Raw genomic sequence first — 19,615 nt, forward strand, 5'->3', positions numbered from 1 at the left:
AATCCATAGATTGCTCTGCATTCAGGAACAAGTCAGCAAATACTGAGGGGACGATTTATTAACAAAATGTGGTGGGAAATGTACACAAAGTATAGGAGTTGCTTTCCACGGTGGAAGTTGCGCCAAGCGTCTCGCACCACATGGAGCAAAAATACCACATGAATGCATATTATTTCCAAGTACTGCCACTAGAACATTGTTACATAGCATATTGTGTTCTATGTAATATCCTCATTTATTTTATTTATTTATTAACAGTTTCTTATATAGCGCAGCATATTCCGTTGCGCTTTACAATAGCAGACAGTGATACAACAAAACAGGGTATTTACAGACAGTCAAAATGTAGGAGGGCCCTGCTCGCAAGCTTACAATCTATAGGGAAATAGGCACTGATACATAAGGATATATACTGTATTCTTTATTGCATCGATTCCACCAGAATGCAAGGTTCTATGACTGGTTCTGGAATTTGATAAGCTTGCCTGAAGAGTTGCCTCATGTTGTGAAGGGCCATCGTATCCTAAGTGTAGAAATGAAATCTATTGTGCACAAATTAGAGCATTCTCACCTGCCTTCCCTGATACTGTGGGAGACTTTTGAATTTCGAGGGAGTCTCCTGCAGCCCCAGAAGAGTACAGATGGAGCCCCTCTCATTTAGCCCCAGCACTCGCTAGAATGTCCCCGCTGGCGAGCGCTGGCTGAGAGGTATTCCATCAGACTGGGACGCTCGTCCCAGTCACTCGGCGGCTGAATGGTGGAAACCTTGCCCATCTCCGCTTCAGGGAGATGGGCAGGATTAGGAGGGGTGGGGAGGGAACGGTAGTGGGGAGCTCCGTCGGAATGGGGCGCGCAAGCATCTATCGCCAGCGCCTGCAACAAAGAGAGGGGCTCCATCTGTATGATGCCCACCCCCTCACTGTGTACTTGCTAACCAGGTAAGTAAACTTACTGTTCCTCCCCCCTCATCCTAAGCCTCCCTCCCCACAGCCTAACCCTCACCCCTAGTGCATAGCCATAACCCGCTGCCTAGCGTTAAATCCCCCACACCCTGCAACCTAACACTAATCTCCCCTTCTAAGTGCCTAACTGTCCCATTCCACAGCCTAATACTAACCGATCCCACCCCCTGCAGCCTAACCCTAAGTCCCCCACTAGTGCCTAAACCTAACCCGCTTCCCGGCCTAACGATAAGCCTCCCTGCATACTTATGACTGGGATACCAGCGTCAGTATATTCATCGATATGGGAATTCTGGTGCCTGTGTTCTGACTGCTGGCATCCAGACAGCCGGGATGTTAATGGTATCCTGTGTGTATAAGGTGTATATGAAACATGAGGACATTTTGTGTTTAAACTAGTCCCATCTTCGATATATCTCATTATGGTACGCAGGTATGCCAAAAGGATGGAAAAATCCAAAATATTTCTGGTCCCAGACTCAACCTGTAATGACAAAAATAATAGGAAGATCATCATTTTTAGTAGTATATATTAGTTTGGCTATGTGATTTCTAGATTGAACGTTTATTAAAACACCAGCGGTTCTCAAACTGTGGGTCCTGACCTTCTCAGCATGGGTTCACGACTAGGGTGGCCAATCCCGTGATCAGGAGCGTCGGGATCCCAGGATTTGGCCCCCAAAACGCTGGGATTTCAATCCCGGGATTGAAGTTTCGAATCCCAGGATTTCGGGATTAGACTGCGCATGTGCAGTCTAATGCCGGGCAGCGTCTGAGCGCTCAGACTCTGCCCTGCTTCTCCCATACCCAGCAGTGCAGCACTGCGCAGCGTGACTAGGTCAGAGGTCACGCTGCGCAGGGCACAGCCGCACATCCCGCCTCAGCCGTCCGCCCAGCCTACCCAGCCACCCCGCCATAGGAGCCCGCCTACCAACCCGGCAACCCAGCAGTCCGCCCACTCAGCAACCCGGCTCCCGGCCAAATGTAAGTAAATATGTAAGTGTTTTTTATTATTAGGGATGCCAATCCCGGGATTGAAAAAATGCCCAGGATTGGCTTCCGTGGTCACGACTCCGTGTTGCTGTGTCTGAAAAGTCTGTTGAATTGTCTGTTATTTTAGACTCCTCCCATCATTTTGTGCCTCCACAATGCTGCCATGTGTGTGCTGTCTGCTGACTACACATGTGATGTGATGACCTTCTGCAGTAACTTGCTGGGGTCCTGTCATTAGTTTTATTGTCTGATGGGAGTCCCAGAGCAAAATAGTTTTAGGACCCCTGGTATACAGTATTTATTAATTCTACTGTACTCACGCTTTGTGTGTGTGTGTATTGGCAATAGTTGGTGAAGATTAGAAATGTGAAACGTAAGGATGTAAAGATCAGTCGGATTCAGTATTTCCTAAGAAGAAATCACATGAGCCTGATATAACTCACATGATAAAAGGTCAAATCTACAGAAATCCCCAGTGCAAGCCTTAATGCCCAATACAAATATGACATTGCCGTATGTTCAGTGTAAAACAGGGTGTAACAGCGTTACACACTGAAACAGGAATTCCACAATTAATACTCGCCAGAATAATAAATGCTTCTTCTTAAGGTCTGTAAATAACATTAACAAAAGTTAATAAAGACATTTCCTAACTTTTACTTTAATTTTCAAACTTCATGACAGTATGTATTACAACATTATATATTTGTATTAGCAGCAGATAATGTCTCATAAATGGGTCGCATAGACTTTGTAGCCAATATTGCTGCTTGGTGGTGCTGCTAAGGATTGAAGTTTACCGGTTGGTTTAGCCACTAGCCTGGCATAGTTGCAGTTTGTGATCACACTGTGTATTATATTATCTGGTCACATACGATGCGACCAGTCACAGACATAGCGTAGATACTGTACATACAGTAGCGTATACATCTGCCAAAAGATAATCTTCCTTATGGCCCATCCGCAAGTGTTGCAGTCACCCTGAAAACATAAATTAATCCCGTCACCCCCCCCCCCCCCCCCCCCCCCCCCCACCACCACCATTGTGTGTCCGGTGTCTGTTCAGATGAGCCGCCTTTGGGGAAATCACAAGTTGCAATGCTTTCTGATGTTGAGGTGCTTGCAAGACCTTTTTTTTTTTTTTACAAATAAACCTTTTTCCATTTTTTTTTTGTACTCAAGTTGGATAAATTAAAAAAAAAAGTGTAAAAAATAAAACAGCAATTTTTTTTGCAGCTTCGGTGGGGGGGGGGGGGGGGTTGTCAGTTATGTGGTTTAATTGTCAGACTTAAATTTTCCTGAGCTGGGTACACACCAACAGATTTATCTGCCTGGTATGCAGTTAATTTGCAGACAGTCTGGATCCCGGTGGTCACAATCCCTCCCAACAGTGACAGTCCCGATTTTAGCGGGACAGTCCCGATTATCAGGGCCTGTCCCGCTGTCCCACCCGCGGGCGGCAGTGTCCCGCGGTGTGGGGGGGCTGTTGGGAGTCCCCCCCCTGTCAGCTGCTAAGCAGCAGGGAATAAACGCTGTGCGCATGCACACAGCGTCTATTCCCGCAGCCAGGGGGCTGGGGGCATGGCTAGAGGCTCACAGAGCCTCTGGGTCATGCCCCCATAGCGACAAAATGGGGGCGTGGCCTTGCGGGAGAGCTGCGAGTATAGGCCACGCCCCCGAATTAGCCCCCCCCCCCCCGAAAATTTCAACGCGCAGCAGCAGCGTCCCGCCTGCTGGGCTCGCAAAGTTGAGAGGTATGCAATCCTAACTTCAAAATCACAACTGTTGACAACCAGAATCCCCCCTGCATGATCTGTTCCCCCCCCCCCCCCCCTTCGGCATTTCGGACCTCAGCTGCCGGCAATTCATAATAAACCCGTCTGTAAAAACTGGTCCAGGCAAAGACCAGGTAAAGTGTGGGAGCAAAGGACAATCATCAATTTGCTTCCAAATGCAGGAAAGCAGACAATAGTCATTCAGGCAGATTGGTGAAAGCCTTTGATTTAATAATTTTATCCAAACAATTGTTTTTATCCATTTTTTGGTGTTTGCGAGCAAATGGCTGACTGTCATTTGCTTCCACATTGCCAATTTTTTGTTAAACCAGAAAGATGAGACAGATAGATAAATATTTAGGTGTGTGCCCAGCTTTAGTACATTGTGTAAAGAATAAGCACCTGTAGTTTCACACAGTGTAGCCCATATTTAAGTCCATTACGTCTATACGCTGATTTGGGACCAATGCTCAATGTCTACTGGACATGGAGAACTGACTTCTCATCTGTTCATTGACCGACCGTATTCCCATGTTGGCTCCGCTGTGTGTAGATAATGGTTTAAATCCTCAGTAGCTTATTTAACGTGAACAATGTTAGTGATCTGCTGGCTGGGGGGCAAATAGAGAATGCTGCTAGACCACTCTATGGTGGTTATACTGGTTGATACGCAGCTTTGCGAGTCATTTAAATGTTGCTTGCCGAACGCACAAACCCCCTACCCACCCCGCACGCCAATTTCCCCGCATGCTTAGAATTAAACATCTGTTTGCATTGTTGCGTGCGGGGGTGAAATGATTCGATGGTCGCCGACCATCAAAAGATTTCTACAGCGCTCGCAGACCTGAGACATCTCTCTGGTGTCTTAGATCTGCGGTGTCCCTGTATGGGAAGAGGACGGGCAGCTGACATCCACTGCCTGCCCTCCCGCACCAGCGTCATGGGCGCATTAGGCCGCAACCCCTCACCGTCATTCCACGCCCCCTTGCCCGCACTACTGCTAGGTGTGAACAGGCCGGCAAATAGGCTTGCAGAAAGTGGCTGCACATGCGCATAAAAGTTTATGCACGGTCACTACACGTCTCTCGAAGAGACCTGAATAAGCTCCTATGTGTAAACAGTGCAGCCATGCAACACTCTCTACCCGCCTCCCAAGAAGTTTCGGAGGCAACAGCCTTCTCAATGGACCATTAAATTATGGTCTCCTGGGCAGCTGCCCGGTGAGCCCATACATGAAGTTGGCCATGGTGCCTTCCTGGTTTGTTTACTCTCCCGAAAAACCGAGCTAGTTGTAGCATGAAGCCTGCTTACCTGTTGACCGGAAAGTTGGTGGGGAATTGCTCAGATAATTGTCGTTTTTTTTTTTAAGTAACTGCCTCCAAGTTGCAAGCTCTTTTAAAATCCAGAGTTTATTAAAAAAAAAAAATCTAGAACACATGGGAACTGCTGTATCAAGTAGGCTGACATAAGATTATTTATACACGATGTCCATGCGAATTCTTTCTAAAGTTTAAAGAGTTTGTGACATGCGAATCACAAGTTGCCAGATTTAGCGCAATCTAAATATTTGTAACAGTGTTTACAATTATACATTTCTAAATCAGAATAGTAACTAGCTGTGGGATTCTTATGCTAGGTACACACCAGGACGACTAGGGCACGATTCTGTCAATTTAGATCCGATTCCGACCGGTTGTATGCAGATTGTGTGTACTATCGTGTGTTTTTGCCATTTATTTGATCCGATTCCGATCCAATGCGCGTTCACGCCGCTCGTTTGGTCGCATCTTTGGTCCTACGTGCTGCAGGTAGGATCCGTCAATCCCAGGCCGACCGACCGTCAATCGTATGCAGATCGTGAGTGTTTTTTGCCGCCTCCGTCGTCCGTCCGTCGGTGCGTCCGTCGTTTGATCCAGCCTATTTGAGTGGCATTTCCTAAACACTCCCCCGGCGCCATGTTTTTCCACATAGCAAACAGCGCTGGCGCAGCAGTTGGACTCTCCTTCTTGTCTCATCTCCCAGAACAACAACCTGGTATGTTTGCACTCCCAATGCTCTTCTATGCATGCCCACTGTTGCCACCAATGTATATAGTGTGTATAAAGCACTGGTTTGGCAACCGTGCACCCGACCATGTCACTTTTGTTTTTTTGGGTGGGCCCCATCTGTGTGTGTATACATATAACCAATGTCCACCATTGCAGTATTCCAAGCACTCCTCTCTGCTAGGCCCCATTCACCTGTGTGTGTGTGTGTGTTTGTGTATATATAGATATATATACATAAACCATTGTCCACCATTGCAGTATTCCATGCACTCCTCTCTGCTAGGCCCCATTCACCTGTGTGTGTGTGTGTGTGTGTGTTTGTGTATATATAGATATATATACATAAACCATTGTCCACCATTGCAGTATTCCATGCACTCCTCTCTGCTAGGCCCCATTCACCTGTGTGTGTGTGTTTGTGTATATATAGATATATATACATAAACCATTGTCCACCATTGCAGTATTCCATGCACTCCTCTCTGCTAGGCCCCATTCACCTGTGTGTGTGTGTTTGTGTATATATAGATATATATACATAAACCATTGTCCACCATTGCAGTATTCCATGCACTCCTCTCTGCTAGGCCCCATTCACCTGTGTGTGTGTGTTTGTGTATATATAGATATATATACATAAACCATTGTCCACCATTGCAGTATTCCATGCACTCCTCTCTGCTAGGCCCCATTCACCTGTGTGTGTGAATAGCAATCTGCACAATAAAATGTATAGTGGTTTTCATAAAAGTTTATTAACATTTTAAATACTTAAAACATAAGAACTAGGTAACTGGTGTAACTATAAAAATTTAAATATGAAACAAAACATGGGTATAACTATAACTATAAAAATTTAAATATGAAACAAAACAAACAACTAAAATGGTTTTATCTTTTTACAGTCCCAATGTCCAACGCAAAGGAACAAGAGTTTTTGGAAGGGTTTATTGAAAAATATCGTACACACGAATGCCTGTGGAGAACCAAATCCAAGGAGTATTCAAACAAAATGAAAAGAAACCAAGCCTTGGAGGAGTTGGCACGCTACAGTCTTCCATTTCATCCAGAGGCCAATGTTGAATGGGTGAGGAAACGCATCCAGAATATGCGCACGGTGTTCTTAAAGGAACACAAGAAGATGGAGGCTGCAAAGAAGTCTGGTGCTGGAGTCGACGAGATGTATCAAACATCGCTCTGGTACTATGACCGGTTGACATTCACCCTCAGCCAGGAGTCGATGAGGACAGGAGTAGTCCTTATGGTAGAACATGAAAACCAAGAAGTCACGGCGCAGGAGGAGGAGGAGAATTCGCAGTCTGCATCGGTGAGTCTATTTTTTTGGCTATCTAATTGATTCCTCCTGCCAATCCACAGCGCCCTCCCCATTAAAGTAGGCCATGTACTCTTCCCTCACCTGTTTGGCTCGTGCACTCCCTGTGTAGCGTTGTGTTGGGGTTTGCAAGGAGGATATCTGCACTACCTCCTCTGGCAGTTCTTGGTCTTCTTGGAGTGCTGTGCCTGTAGCCCTTTGCTGTGTGGCTTTTCTGCGGAGCAAATTGTGCAGGACACAGCACGCCGTGACAACCCAGTCAATTTTGTCCACCCTCAGGTTAATGGCAGTGTGGAAAATGCGAAACCGGCTTGCCAGGATGCCAAAAGCATTTTCCACAACACGCCGTGCCCTGGATAGCCTGTAGTTAAAGATCCTTTTGTCATGGTTCAACCCCCTTTGCGCATATGGCTTCATGACATGCTCGTGCAGGCCAAAAGCCTCGTCAGCCACAAAAACAAAGTTAAGCCCCTGTTTAGTTTCCTGGACAGACGGCAAGTGAAGGGTGTTCGCTATGAGCCTTTCGTAGAACTTTGTGTCCTTGAAAGTGCCACCATCCGATGCACGGCCATTCCTTCCTACATCCAGGAAGATAAACTCATAGTTCGCATTAACAACAGCCATTAGTACAATGCTAAAATAGCCCTTGTAATTAAAATAGTAGGAACCACTATTGATAGGCTGGGCTATGCGGACATGTTTGCCATCAATGGCTCCACCGCAATTTGGGAAGTTCCATCGCTGTTCAAACTCCTCTGCGATGACTTTCCATTCATTCACGCTGGTAGGGAACTGAAATTAGAAGTAAATAGAATTGATTAGTAAACATGTTCAATTTTTTTACAGCTTGGTGACTACCCACCTGCAACCCCAGACCTATCTGTCCTATCTGAGAATGCATGCACATCGAACGAAGTTCCTACTCCGGCACGCACTCCGCCACCCACCCTGGAACCCACTCCACCACTCCCCCGTGCCAAAAAAATGCGTGGCAAAGGAAAAAAAGGAGAAGCAGCGGCACATGAAGAATTTATGATGCGGGCACATCAAGTCCTGCAAAGAAACCCCGACAAACATGACAACTACTTCACTTATGTGGCAGAGTGTGTTCGCAACATGGCTCCTGACCAGCAACTTACTTTTGAAAAGTTATGCATGGAGTTGGTGTATAATGGCAGTTTAGGGTATCTCAACAGTGGCACTAAAATAGTTGGCATTGGTAGTGCACCAGACACACCACTGTCATTAGAATCACCAGTGCCTACTCCGCCTGCCACCGTAGCAGGCCAGTCGAGCACAATTCCAACACATACCCAGTCAACACCTACACAGCCTTCTCAACCCCCCCAGTACCGTCAATTCTACAGTTCTTTACTGATAGAAGATCCAGAGTGTCCTGTTTTTGAGGATCTGTCTTAAAAAATAGGCTACTTTATCATTTACCATCGACATGGTCTCAGCTGCAGGTATGTGATGGCCACTGCTCACATGGCGTATGGCGCACATCAATGGGGCCGGGACCATTGCATCTGCGCCATGCGCCATGTGGGCCGCAGCCTTTACATATCTGCAGCAGACATCCTCTGCCGCACAGTACCTATCCCTACTGTTGTAAGGGCATGTTCCAGAAGTTACCAGAGTGTGTTTTTTTTGTTTATTTATATGCTGCTACCTGTACCTGCATTACCAGAGGGAGAACAGAATTCTCCTCAATCTGGATAGCAAACTCCATTTATTGCCCTTTTGTCTTTGCCAATAGTATGGGGTACTGTGCGGCAGACATGGTCTCAGCTGCAGGTATGTGATGGCCACTGCTCACATGGCGTATGGCGCACATCAATGGGGCCGGGACCATTGCATCTGCGCCATGCGCCATGTGGGCCGCAGCCTTTACATATCTGCAGCAGACATCCTCTGCCACACAGTACCTTATCCCTATTGTTGTAAGGGCCTGTTTCAGAAGTTACCAGAGTGTCTTTTTTTTCTTTTTATATGCTGCTACCTGTACCTGCATTACCAGAGGGAGAACAGGATTCTCCTCAATCTGGAGAGCAAACTCCATTTATTACCCTTTTGTCTTTGCCAATAGTATGGGGTACTGTGCGGCAGACATGGTCTCAGCTGCAGGTATGTGATGGCCACTGCTCACATGGCGTATGGCGCACATCAATGGGGCCGGGACCATTGCATCTGCGCCATGCGCCATGTGGGCCGCAGCCTTTACATATCTGCAGCAGACATCCTCTGCCACACAGTACCTTATCCCTACTGTTGTAAGGGCCTGTTTCAGAAGTTACCAGAGTGTCTTTTTTTTCTTTTTATATGCTGCTACCTGTACCTGCATTACCAGAGGGAGAACAGGATTCTCCTCAATCTGGAGAGCAAACTCCATTTATTACCCTTTTGTCTTTGCCAATAGTATGGGGTACTGTGCGGCAGACATGGTCTCAGCTGCAGGTATGTGATGGCCACTGCTCACATGGCGTATGGCGCACATCAATGGGGCCGGGACCATTGCATCTGCGCCATGCGCTATGTGGGCCGCAGCCTTTACTTATCTGCGGCAGACATCCTCTGCCACACAGTAGCCCGTACTTAGTGGGAAAGTTTAAACTGGGTCATACATACTTAAATTTTTATATATAGTGTGTGTTTTTGTACAATATCTTTTATATATGGTATTATAATATATTTGTGTTGACACAATCTATTTACTATTTTACATGTTTTAACCATGAAAGGCCTAAAAAACCTGTTTCTGTCCTAGGCCTAAATTATAAATAAAAATATTTTGTTTGCACAATAAAGTGTACAGTGTATATTTCATCTTACCTTGCAATACTGGTACTGCAGCACCTTCACAATGGCTTTGCAGGTCTCCGGGATGATGAGGCCCAAAGCTTGCGGGGAGATGAGGGATCCAAACTTTAGGTCAGCAAGAGACCGTCCTGTCGCCAGAAACCTCAGGGTCACCACCAGCCGTTCCTCAGCAGGGATAGCCATGCGATACTTGGTATCCTGCTTCTCGATGTGGGGAGTCACCAGACGCAGCAATTCCTGGAATGTGGCATCATCCATCCTCAAGAAGTTACGAAAATCGTCTGGGTTATTCTCCCTGATGTCCCTGAGCAGTGGCATGTGCGAACGAGTCTGACGCTGAAGTAGCCACTGCTTTGTCCAGCGTGATCTTTCTCTCCTGCGCTGGGCTCTCTGACGCCTGAGCTTCAAAACTGCATAAAAGAGCAGGTACTGTTGCTGGTGACTACCCATCACTGCATTCTCCATAGTGCAGGGTTAAAAGACACTTTGTAATGGCAGGCAAAACAAAGTAATGTGTAAATAGCTATGTCCAGCGTTCAGCAGGTATAAACCAAGCCTCACTAGTAACAAAGCAGAAATACACTGGTTTAAAATGGCTGCTGCTATTCCTATCCCCCTCTGCTAGTCCTCCCCCCTCTGCTAGTCCAGCCCCGTCATTCAAATTTCAAAGGCCCATCTGACGACGGTCGCATGTGTTCTTGCAAAAAAACAAAAACCAGCGATCCGACCGTCTTAACGACCATCGCGGGCGCATCGGGATCGGATCTAGATCGTTCCGCAAAAAAACACAATTTTTGCTAATCGTTTGCTGGGGACTGCCTGGGAGCTCCCGGGAAGTCCAAGGGAAATCGTTCCATGGTCGTCTATCGGTCGTGAACGACGGTGGTCGTCCTGGTGTGTACCCTACATTAGGGGCTAAAATGAGAGCTTTCCCTGAATATTAAGGGATTTAAGGACATAATTAATTGTCTCCAGAAGGCAGATTTTCCCCCTCGGGTCCAGCAGCCCGGAATGTACAGTATGAATAGTGAATACAGGGATAGATCTATACAAATCCATCGAGTAAGCATAATCCATTGGCAAATTTATCCATCGTTTTAAATATTTATTTGTGATGCGAGTTCTTCAGTTTCTGCTTTCCTTAATATGGCCCGATACGTTCCAAAATCATTTTCTAGTGCAAGGTGCTCGTATGCTTTGGACGTTACCCAGTATCGCTACATTCATCTTTGCAAATGGCCGCATATCTTTGAAGTTTAAGACTAAGTGGGCTGTTGGCATACGTTGGTTGAGTGGGTTAAATCTTACTAAGTGATGGTTTAGAACTGGGAGAACCACAAGCATCTGTTGAGATTTATGTAGAATTCCGTCGATTTTATGATATTTTGGTGTCTTGTTTTTTTCTTGATACTTATGTATTATATAGCATATAATGATACAGTAAAGGCCCATACACACTGGGCGACTTTCATGTGAAAGCCGCTCTGTTTTCTCGTCTGAGCAGCTTTCAGCATGAAAGCCGCTCAGTGTGTACAGAACAACGGTGAGTGCTGCTGCGCACTCCCGTATCATCGCTGCCGGCCGCCGCTCATCTGCTGGTATTACCAGCAGATGAGCGGCTTTGTTGATGGCTTTCCATAGAGCTGCGCAATGGAAAGCCGTTCGCCCACTGCTGACAGCGCCGGTTAGGGGGGAAGCCGCTCAGTGTGTATGCACTGAGCGGCTTTCCCCCCAGCGATGACAGCGGTCATCGCTGTCCATACACGCTGGGCATAATTGCACAGTGTGTATGGACCTTAACAGCTGAGCCAGTTTCCCAACAGAAGATTATTATGTCATTTATAAGATACCTATCTTAATCTACAGTATAAATTACCTATCTTTGGTGGTGTTTAATATCATAGTTACAGCTGGGTCGGACTGGCCCATAGTGGTACAGAAAAAATCCCTAGTGGGGGGCCCCAGTTGCCTGTAGGCCCGGAACCCTCCTCTAATGTTAAGTTCCAGACTTTGCTTGGTCTGTTACTATAGAAACGACACCAAGTTCCCCCTTTCTGCCAATTCAATTTGGTGGTTGCATTAACATATTTATATGAGCCAAGGCACTGTAGTATCCATGTTCTGTGTTGATGGCAAAGTGTTGTGTGGACTTTGCACAAGTCTTTCAACAAAGTTCTGTGACCCCAGAATGTATACAATAAGTGGACCCTCGGGTTTGTTTTTTATATATACGTTTTATTAAGTAATGTAGATGAGCGCAAACAGCAGGAACCAAGATAAACAGAATCACAATAACTTAGGCAGCAAATAAATCAAATGTCCAGTTCATACAAAATCAGACACAATAATAATCCATTTTTTATAACTTAATACAGATAACAAGAAAAATATAATTCTGGCATACACAAAAGCAGTAAGGTAGGGCGTAAAAAACATAGAAAGGAACAACTTGAAGAGCAAGAGGAAATAAGTAAAGACATTTCTATACGATCAAAGTTTTCCTATATGATATTCCCACCAGCCAGGAGCAGCTCCCATTCACTATTACAGGACTTTCATTGGTCTGCTCCCATCCTATGGAATGCCCTTCCACACACAATAACACTCTCCACTAGCCTCCAAACTTTTAAGCGTTCCCTGAAAACTCACCTCTTCAGGCAAGCCTATCATATCTAAGTTCTACACGCATAACCCTCTGAGGCACTTATGTATTATATAGCTTCCCTTCTGGACCTACAACATGGTGGGACTGCTATGCTATTACTGGTGCCTGTCCTTGTGTTTCCCTCCTATGTCCCTATAGATTGTAAGCTTGCAGCAGGGCCCTCCTACCTCCAAGTCTGTCTGTTGTTACCCAGTCTGTTTGATCACTGTCTACAATTGTAAAGTGTAACGGAATCTGCTGCGCTATATTAGAAACTGTAAATAAATATAGGAAGTTGTGTTACAATATTTATTTTATTATTATTATCATTTTTTTTTCTTATTTACAAATTTTCTGTTACTCATGGTTGCTGCTGTATCTGTTGGCTAGAACATAAACAGAAAGATTCTAGTTATTTGACACAATATCCATCTCGACATTCAGATCATGTTGACATTCTGAATATCAACATCAACTATTCACCCAATCGGGTTGCATTATACGGCAAAAGCATCAATGGATAGAACAGTGGGTTGGTGCGATTAGCAATAGGCACCTGGGGGTATTTTGAGTAAAGATAATTCTTTTGATTCTCAGCTGCTTTGAGGACTGGATTTTAAAGGGCAATAGTAAAACACACACAGAACATTCTTTATTTTGCCTGTTCTACTATTGCCGTTTTAAACCCAGTCCTCTGCAAATCAGTTTCTTCAGTGATTAAACTAATTAATGGAAAAGAAGAAAACTCTGTCCTGGACCATTGATATGTGACATTGGGTAGACCACTGAAGGTCGACACATGTCATAGGTCAACACGGTTGGAAAGTCAACACAAGCATTAGGTCGACAGTCAAAAGTCGACAGTAATTTTTCACGGTTTTTTTAACCGGCATGTGCCGACAGGCGGTATTTCATGCCCTACCAAGTACTACTGCGTAGTGGAGGAATGAAATAGTGTGCCGAGCACAGCAAGGCTCATTGCCTGAAGCACGGCAAGTGCAGCAGTACACTCTGACATGTCGACATTCGTAATAAAAACGTTAAAAACCTTCCAATTGTTGACCTAAGCCATGTCGACTTTAAGTGGTCAATCCAATGCATGTCAACCTATCATGGTAATATTTTTTTATATATTACATTTTCTTCTATTCAAATTACATTATACTAAAATACAACAAGTGTTTTTTTCCAACCATTTAACAATACCACATGTTTAAAATTCACAATCTCATTTATGGTTCTATGTAATTACTGTTCCGGTTTCCAGCAGCCAGTTCTTTATTTATCTCTGTCTATTTATTAGTCCTTTATCTATTAGTCATTTGGCAGGCTTATTTTTACGTTTTCTTTAATATGACTATTTGCCCAATGGAATAATTATACTTCTCTTAAAGAACTTTGCATACTACCCTGTAAAGTGGTGAAGTTTTCCATGGCAATCAATGAGATTCTAGCTATCATTTATCAAGTACATTCTAGAAAATGATAGCTACGATCTGATTGGTCACTACTTGCAACACCTCAAGTGATCCATTTTAGAAGCTATAGTTCATCCACAGCATAGTAAGGGTCACAGCGTTCGAGTTGCAGAATTATAAGGAAGCAGAAAATCCTAAGGCACAATTTCAGTCGTACATCAACAGTATAATATTAATAAAGGTAACTAATGTACTTTCCAAATGCTTTATAACAAATTGATTTTTTTTCATCATTTTACAAAAAAACTTTCTCAAGAACATTCTGTCGTCGTCTTGTTGCAGATGCTGGGAAGACTTTGCCAGAAGGTCTTGATTACACCAAGATCTGGCTACAGACAGCAGCCGGAGACGTCAATGCCAGAACAGGGATTCCTCCTCCATTTGTCACTCTGCAAATAAAAGATTTCCTTAACGGTCCAGGTAAGATGACTATTACTTTATTTCTTATTAATTACGTCAATAAAAGACACACATCATGTAAGAAGACAACCGCCAAATATTTCTGCAAACTCTGCAGAACCCGATGCATTTCAATTGCCGTGGGATCGATCCATTTATCCAGATGATATGTCTACAATGTGTAATTACTATACCTTTCTGGTATTGTACTATTATACCTCTAGCCAAATATCTTACAGTGACACCACCCATCAGAACTAAATTTAGTTACTGCCGATGGGTACAACCACTTCTGAGCACGGATTACCAAGGATTGTTCACCCTACGCTGTAGGGTGGAATTCAATTGATTGCGGTTAATGACCACATGAAAAAATAACAACGGGCATTTATTGCAATGGTGTTATCGGGCTATTCAATTGTGGGACTTTTTTCATTTGGTAATTGACCAGTTTTTATGCAAAAACACATGTTCAGTATACGTGATAAGTTCACAGATCCACTGATCAGTCTGCTGGTGCAGCTACAGTATGTTTATGTTCCCTGTGTTTTTTCGTCTATTGCAGGGGTGGCCAACCGGTCAGAGGTAAAGAGCCGAAAAATATCGGTAGTCAAGCTAAAGAGCCGGGGGAGTAGTTTATTTTGACCCCTTGGGTGGGTGTGATACAAATATGCCTTCAATAGTGCAGTGCCATATATACATATGCTCCCCACGGTGCCAGGAATGCACCACACGGTGCCGGGTATGCCCCTATGGTGCCAGAAAGCTGGTATGCCCCCACAGTGCCACAAACTGCTATGCCCCCACAGTGCAAATTTCCCAGCAGCAGCACTCACCGTTGTTGCTGCTGCTGCCGGGCGGGGAGGATTGCAGAGGCTCTTATCACTGTGAAGGAGTTTCCAGGGACGCCTGCTCTTTTCCATCTTAAGCTCTGATTGTCTACAATTGCATTGTGGACATGTCCAAATGGTGAGAGTCCTCTGTTATATACCCTCCGTGTGTTTTAAAGGAATTGTTTTATCCATTAAAACGTATTGCACCATGATGTCTTTCTCATCCCTTTGAGTCTGAATTGAATACGGGAAATAGAAGACAGAGTGGATTCCTTTGGTGGTGAATTATCCCCCACAAATCAAAAACGCAGTTGTCTACTGTTATCCAGGTAGACATTAAAATCTGGTACGAGTTTTCAGCACTTAAAGGTGTATTACACTGAAAATTTTTTGAAACAGTATCACACTATTGTTTTCTTTTCTTTCTTTTTTGGGTGTATCCCACATGAGAACAAGAAAGAATTTATATTAGCGCTGAGGAAACCATTCATACCCTGTATGGTATTGTATCGGGGAGAGGACAGTCTGGTGTCCCCCTGCAGTCCTCCTGTCATGTCACTGATGGGAGGAGAGCACAGCACACCGCGGGTCTCCTTCCCCCTCACTTCCCTGTGACTGGGCTGTCCATCAATCAAAGCTCGCTGGCCGGCTCCTGATTGGCTGCTGGCCCGCGAGCTCTAATTGGCGGACGGCCCAGTCACAAGGATGCACAGTAAGGGGTAGGAGCGATGCGTGCTCTCCTCCCCTCAGAAGGAAAAGGTATTCAGGGAACCGGCAGCAGGGGGGACTGGGACAGACAGTGGGCGGCGGGCAGCAGTGGGAGCAGGAGCCTCACTTTACAAGGGGGAGAGCCGCATGAGGCTCAAGAGCCACGGGTTGGCCAACACTGGTCTATTGTATTCATGTCACTGTAAGTCACTGTTTTGCTTACCGTTTATGTACTCTGGATCCCATATAAATAAAGGATCATAATAATCCACGTGTGTTCACGGCCACAAAAAAACGGTTCTTTATCATAGATTTCAGGCAAGTCAATAACAATCCACAATTCTGGCGGCAGTCTGGCTTATTCAATTGGCGACAGGGAACAATTAGCCTCAGTAATATACCGCGTCAAATTGATTTACCTCCATAGCATTGATTAGGGTTGGTCAATTAATTAAAAGATAGCTAAATTAAGTCAAAGCTGAAAACCCAGCATGGTTAATGTATCGGACAATTTATCCTCCTCTTGCATTATATTATGGTGAACTTTATATTACTGTATGCTTTATCTTCTGCATTTTACAGGGAAGTGGAATGCGTTAGCAGATAATACATACAATAAAACAAACTGTCATGAAGCATAAAGATAACAATCAAGCTTAAAAGAGACCAGTAAACATGCATGTAATAATTATAGTGATACTTGGGTATAAGAATATATGTAATATAAATGATGCCATATTTAGACATTTTGGATTATAAAACATAATGGAATATGTTGCTGCTATACATATTAACGTTAATAAATATTAAATAAAAAATATGTAGACACTTCTTTATGGTATCTGGATGGTGGAACGACTGGGTTTAGGTCGACGATACCCACTAGACGTCTATACTTGGTCGTCAGGCCTTTAGACAGTGACATTTTGTCGGCGGGAGGAAAGCAAAGACGGGAACCTAGTCGACAGTAGCAAGGTCGAAGCAGGTTTTTCTGGGATTTTTTTGTGCCGGTCCACTTGGTTCCTACTCAACTATACCAGTGGGCCTAGAGCAGGAATATAATAGTGTAGCGATGTACCTTGCTCAAAGCATGGCTCTGTGCACATACTCAGTGTCCACGGGCACCCCTCAGATCTTTGATCTTTTTTAAAAAAATTAAAAAAAAACTGTAAACCTGTATCGACCTTGCTACTGTGGACCAGGTTCCCGTCAATGCCTTCCTCCCATCAATCTAGCGTCTTTGGTTATCTAAACGCAGACAACCAAGTATAGGCATCAAACATTTGATGCCATCAACCATGGTATTGTCGACCTAAACCAGTTTGATCCGTTAATCCATAACCCTTCTTTATGACCAGGATATTACAGATTGATGAAACTTATTTTATTTAAATATATTTTTCCTTTTAAATATCAGTGACCATAAACTGTAAAAAAAAATAAAAAAATAAACACCCTGGGTTGCAAATTGCTTCCTTGAAAGAGGAATGTGACTGTAGCCGATGCCGTGTGTAATGTCTGCTGCACTACGTTTATGCTGGATCACTTGAAGCAGCAGCACCACCTAGAGGCCTGATCATTTACTCCCACTCAGCTTTCTAAATGGCAAAGTTCAGGGAATACATCAGTGCTCACCAAATCATAGACAATGCCACAGTCTGCTGTTAGTCTCATTCACATATACATCTACTATATTCTGTTACATTTCTTAAAGCACTATATACGTTCTATATGGGATTTTTCTTTATAGTATAATATATTAACAAGCAAATGAGCTACTGGCAAAATTATGTTTGGGCCAAAAAATAGTTAAACATTAACACAAATTATGCATTCCACTTTTAGGGAAATATAAATGTAATTGCATTGTCTTGATCTCTGTGTTTCTGTCCGTTTGTCTTTGTGTTCATATACATATTATTAGCAGTAAAATTACTAAAGATTCTAAAAAAGAAAGAGGTGATATTGCCCATAGTAATGTGAATCTGGGCCACTTTGATAGGATTGGCCTGGATTCACGTTTGCATCTCCAGGTCTTCAAAAAGCTGAATCTGTATTCGTGGAAACGGCTACAAAAATTTTCAAGTTAAGGACTGTTTTTGTGTAAAAATTCATGGATTCTCAGATCCATGTCTTTTCTGATTTTTGGTTTGATTTAGAAAATTGGGGAAAAAAGGGAAAAGATGGAATGCGAATTCCATCTATTCTTTACTGAAACTGACGCTATTTTGCCGTGGTTTTTTTTTGCAAAATAGCGGCAGTATGCATCAACATTTTAATTTTTCCTATATGGTACGTCTTAGAATGGTGGCACCTTTTATTATTTCATAGGTCCGCACACCATATTTGAAAATAGGGTGTGCAGTCCCGTACCCCACCCCCACCACCCAATGCTCTAAAATTACAAACACTAGTAATATTATTTATCATACATTATTAAGTACAGAGGTGCACGCAAAAAGAACCATTTACGTAGGTGGTTGGACATACTTCTGAAAGTAAAAATACAGTAAATATTGGTGTGAGCTTGTACAGTAGGTATTAAGCAAATTTTTTTGGATAAGATATTTAAATGTTTCCTCCAAAAAATACACTAATTTTTACTAATTGTTTACTAATGTTTACATATTAAAACATAATGACAAATATTTTCCCCCTTTTTCTTTTTTTTTGTATCACGGTGAATGACGTACGGTACATCACTTCATATGAAGTTGAGTTGTATTTATTTACTCTGCATCTTCATATTTAGTTAAACAAAAACAAATGTTTATAGTGCAACTTCAACTCTATAATAATATAACTCGCAGTTATATTATTACTATTAATGTGTAAAAAATATATGTACCTTATTCTTATTGCATAATAGTTTTTCTTATTGTTTTTATTAAATTGTTTATTTTTCAAACATGTTGCCAAGCAAATTTGTCAAAATAGGTGTGAAAATTGCCAAGCAAACATTTTTATTCATCACAATGACCTGTAATGTTTACCTTATATACTGTAGGAAATATAATCTTTACAAAACATTTTTTATTTGACTTTATATAACAAATGTGACGCCCTCATTTCTAGAGGATATTTTGAACATCTGTCACAGAGATGTTGGCCCTCAAAGGGTGAGAAATGAACAGATTAATAAACTTTTTTAGCCCGCTGCTGCTGAACCCTATGTACAAATAACTCAGGTAAATGCCCGTGGTTAAATGTATAGACACAAGGAAGAAATGCCGACAGAATCTTTACAGTCTCCACTATGGGCTTTACAAATGTAAACTGTGCAATTATTCCCGGAGAGTTTTTTTATCAGCTCTTTAATGACCAAAGAGAGAAAATGTATTTCTCCGTCTTTGAAGACGTACCACCGTCTTAGAGCGAGCGTTTTTAGCTAAGCTCTGAGAAAGTGCAGGCTTTCAACCGAGATTTATTCAGCCCTCTCAGCCGTAAGGTTTGTGTGGCATTTGTGAAATAAATGTAGGCTAGAATGATGTATTGAAACATTATACCAAGTGCAGATCAAATCGCTATAAACCTGCTGTTCCTGGCCTATAATCTTTCTCATGCGTTACCTCATAGAGGTTTGTCAGAGAATATATATACCACGTTACATTTTCTCCTGCCA

General features: G+C 43.4%; 1 protein-coding gene across 4 annotated transcripts in view; it reads left to right on the forward strand.

Annotated features, from left to right (window-relative positions):
- The window catches only part of VPS13B (vacuolar protein sorting 13 homolog B), a 790,826-nt gene that overhangs the window by 597,625 nt on the left and 173,586 nt on the right, over window positions 1-19,615 (forward strand). For all 4 annotated transcript variants that reach the window (XM_083186988.1, XM_083186990.1, XM_083186987.1 and 1 more), the window contains exon 35: window positions 14,336-14,473. In XM_083186988.1, coding sequence (XP_083043114.1) covers window positions 14,336-14,473 — 138 coding nt within the window. The remainder of the gene's footprint in view (window positions 1-14,335; window positions 14,474-19,615) is intronic.

The sequence above is a fragment of the Crinia signifera genome, chromosome 5, assembly GCF_055691185.1.
Source record: "Crinia signifera chromosome 5, ASM5569118v1, whole genome shotgun sequence".
Classification (NCBI taxonomy): domain Eukaryota; kingdom Metazoa; phylum Chordata; class Amphibia; order Anura; family Myobatrachidae; genus Crinia; species Crinia signifera.